Source organism: Centruroides sculpturatus, unplaced genomic scaffold (assembly GCF_000671375.1).
Source record: "Centruroides sculpturatus isolate CEXI.00-Female unplaced genomic scaffold, Cexi_2.0 scaffold155, whole genome shotgun sequence".
Taxonomy (NCBI): domain Eukaryota; kingdom Metazoa; phylum Arthropoda; class Arachnida; order Scorpiones; family Buthidae; genus Centruroides; species Centruroides sculpturatus.
The window spans coordinates 737,026-740,524 of NW_019384386.1; the positions used below are offsets into that span (position 1 = coordinate 737,026).

The 3,499-nt window shown below is 29.3% G+C and overlaps 1 protein-coding gene across 2 annotated transcripts; it reads right to left on the reverse strand.

Moving 5' to 3' along the window:
• Positions 1-565: 565 nt before the first annotated feature.
• LOC111618063 (low density lipoprotein receptor adapter protein 1-B-like) lies at positions 566-3,127 on the reverse strand. Of its 2 annotated transcripts, none has more exons than XM_023359490.1 (2): positions 2,292-3,126; positions 566-669 (listed from the first exon to the last, which is right to left on the reverse strand). In XM_023359490.1, the coding sequence occupies exon 1, from the start codon at positions 2,974-2,976 to the stop codon at positions 2,293-2,295; it is 684 nt and encodes a 227-aa protein (XP_023215258.1). In that variant the 5' UTR covers positions 2,977-3,126; the 3' UTR covers positions 566-669; position 2,292. The 2 variants fall into 2 exon arrangements, with proteins under 2 accessions (XP_023215258.1, XP_023215259.1); XM_023359491.1 differs by having other exon boundaries at positions 589-871; positions 2,292-3,127.
• Between the last annotated feature and the right edge of the window lie 372 nt (positions 3,128-3,499).

Here is a 3,499-nt window from a genome sequence, read left to right on the forward strand (position 1 = left end):
TTGACAAATTCATTAATGTCGCCTATTATTTANTAACTATTATTGCAAAAGTATATTTCTATCTTAAAAAAAATCTGAAAAGTTTTAGTGTGTTCAATTGTTCCCTGTTAACCTCATTCTGTGGTAACTGTTTGTTTAATCGAAAAATACACGTGTTTAGTCGAAATTTTGCTTTTTTTTTTTACTAACTTTCCACCAGCAACTGTACAGTAATTTACTGTACATTTGCTGCTAGTGGAAAGTTATTACACACGTTTATATAATATGATGACTAATAAAATCCAATGACGTAATGAATGACAAACAATCGAAATCAAATTACTTTTTTTATATGCAATATATATTTTAGAAATAAATTACATACTGCCATTAATTTAACTGTATGTTCTCATTTTTTTTTATCATAAATATATTAACGGAAAATTGCAATTACTAAGTTATACAAAATAGAGTTATTTCTTGTTACTGGGTGAAAATTCTCATTTAATCTCCCTTCTAATTATGAAAAGATTTACTATATATATATATATATTTTAAATTAAACCGTAAAGAACTTATACAATCTATGTATATTCAATTAATTTTTTTCGGTATATACCAGTTTTATTATTTTCATATAAATAATCGAGGAAATATGGAAGTCGTCATTCTCTTCTCCCCGGAAATTACCTGAAAAATGTAAAATATTTAAATTACATTTCCATTAGATAATTTTAAGTCATTGTTCTCTTCGATAGAAATGAAAGGAAACACCTCTTAGCCTTTCGTGACTCACGAAATTACACAAAAAGGTCGTTGGCATCACGCAGAAACTATTGTTTTGACATCAACCAAAACAGAAGTCCTCAGATAAGCAGTTACTACGATCCGACTTAAATTGAATAAAACAACTGTGTTAATTCTATTTATCTCTATAATCTAAACAAATTTCTCGTTAGATATCACAAAACATGACACGGTCAATTTTCTTTCTTTATCGGTGTTTAAAAATTAAGATGACGCTTAACAGACCTTATTTATTGAATTTTATTTAACAATATCGATTATTATTTTTTAAATATTATTTATATTGTTATTAAAGTACGCGTTTTTATTCACGGATTGGGTGTGTACCTTTATTCATTTGTAACAGATAAAGCGTCCTAAATAAACACGTTTGAATAGAATCGTGCCAAATATAATCACGTGATTCATTACGACTTTTTCTTACGTCATTTATTTCATAAATACAAATAATAAACTTGTAAAAAATAAGAATGATTATTTAACCCCATTTTATGAAGTAAGACACGATCGTATTGAGATGATTGACCTGAAAATAATAACGTTATCTTAAAAGAGACATTCTCTATTTAAAAAAAGAAAGAAAAAACAGTCTAATTAACTTGGAAAATTTATTTAAAAAAACTAATGTCTCGTAAACGTTTTATTGCTGTTATACATTTCTAGGTCAAATGCTAAGAGATATTTTAATTATAAGTCACTGGCCTTATTTCTTAGTACTTAATAATGAGAATGAAAAAACAATCAACAGAATTCAAGCATAGAAAAATTCCGAGATCCATTCTGATAGAAGGCAATGGTTTCTCATGAAGTTTAATTACATCCTGTACTCTTCGTCAGTCAAATTTGTAATTATCTAACCTATAATAATCTAACATAATAAGAATAATTTTTGTATTTGACAATATTATTAACTTGTATTATTAGTTATTAATGATTAACTAAAAATAATAATTCTAAAATTTTTTTCAATTAAATGTAAATTTTTCTGTAAACATTCAGGCTTTGGGAATTATACTGGTATACTACATTATAAAGGCAGTGATACAATGTAGCATTTCCTGTTAGAAACCATAATATAAAAATAACGTCAGTCACAAAAGTGAGTCACATACTGCCTCGAATAAAATATATTAAGACTGATGCAATAATTGATTTCAATATAAAACGCATTAAATAGATAAATCAATGCAATAAATTGCAAATTTCAAGGATAGGCATATTGATGCTTATCTTTCTTCTATGTGAACAGAATCATTCAGTAGGTTTATAGATTACATTTTCTACAAATTACTTTCCTCTAAAATATACATCATTTAACCCAATTTATTATAATTATTAATTTAATTGAACAATAACTTAATTGAATAATCTAACGTTTTAAAGTTCTAAATTGTGTAATAAATTTATTATATAAGTACGACAATGATTTTATTGAAATAGACCTACATATAAAAAATACGATAGAATTAATAATAGTGTATAATTAGAAAATAATAAAAAATTACCTTAAGCTTCAGAATCCTCCAAATGATTATTTTCACCATCTCCATTTGATTCTTCCGGTCGTAAATCGATGGCAAATTTTTTGATTCTCCTAGAAAGTGTCTGCATCTTGCTGAATTCTTTAAAAGCCTCCGCCAGACATAAAGTTAAACTGGTGGCATTCTGACGACTTCCACAGACAAATCCGTGACATTCAAACGGATGTCTACCAGTCTCATTTTTACATTCACAGACCACAATCATGGCAAAAACTCTGGTGTACACCAAGTCCTGCACACCGTATGATATAGTTTCGATCGGCACCAACCCACTAACAAAATTTCTATTTCGATTTTGCGGCATTTCGCTGATGCTAATTCCTCTCAAGGATACTTCCAACTTCAGAAAAGGTAAAGTTTCACCAGGTTTTAATGTTTTAGCAATTTTGACCATCTGATCGACTGGTTTCCGAGTGTGTTTAATTCCCCAAAGTCCTTTAGAATCTCTTTTTCCTAAATACTTAACGACGAACGTTTGAGGTATGGAGTTACTCGAAACCTCATCTTTCTCCGAAGCAGACATGCTGCTTCTACCGTGTTTCAGCGATTCCTGTACGTTCACCTGACGGCTACCATTTCCTGCGTTAGGTTCTGCTCCGCTGACGTCGCTGAAACGTACAACGAACTTCTCACTATTTATGTCTCCCATGAGATTTTTCACGTCCTTCCCCGTTAACGAAAATATCGGATTGCTTCTGCGCGATACGTAAAGCCAAGAGCATGTGACAGTCGTTGAGAAGTCACCCTTGAAGCCTGTTTTCAGTTGCTTCTTTGGCACGCTTTAACGTTCTGTATATTGGCTACGAGGATATTTCTACGGAAAACAATGAAAGGAAAACTTTGAAGGTCGGTCATACCGGATTGACAACGTGTTTTTATAAAGCTCTCGGTTGTTATTGTCAATTCTTAACACGGAAACAACTACGTAAATTTTTGATTTTGCGTGAAAATTTATATTTAATAGCTTTCGCTTTGTAAAGATTTCCTTCTTCGATATCATTGTTTTTATTAATGATTGAAATTTTCAATGTTAACTACATATACGCTAAATATAATAATAAAATGGATAATAATAATTAACTTCTACAAAATACATCCATAATATAGATTTAAATCCTTTTTCGAAAATTATTATTATTATAAAGTTAAAGACATTAATATATTATATTATA

Bases quoted from the DNA above. Each gene is read 5' to 3' on its own strand.
- LOC111618063 (XM_023359490.1), bottom strand. From the start codon at position 2,976: ATGGGAGACATAAATAGTGAGAAGTTCGTTGTACGTTTCAGCGACGTC.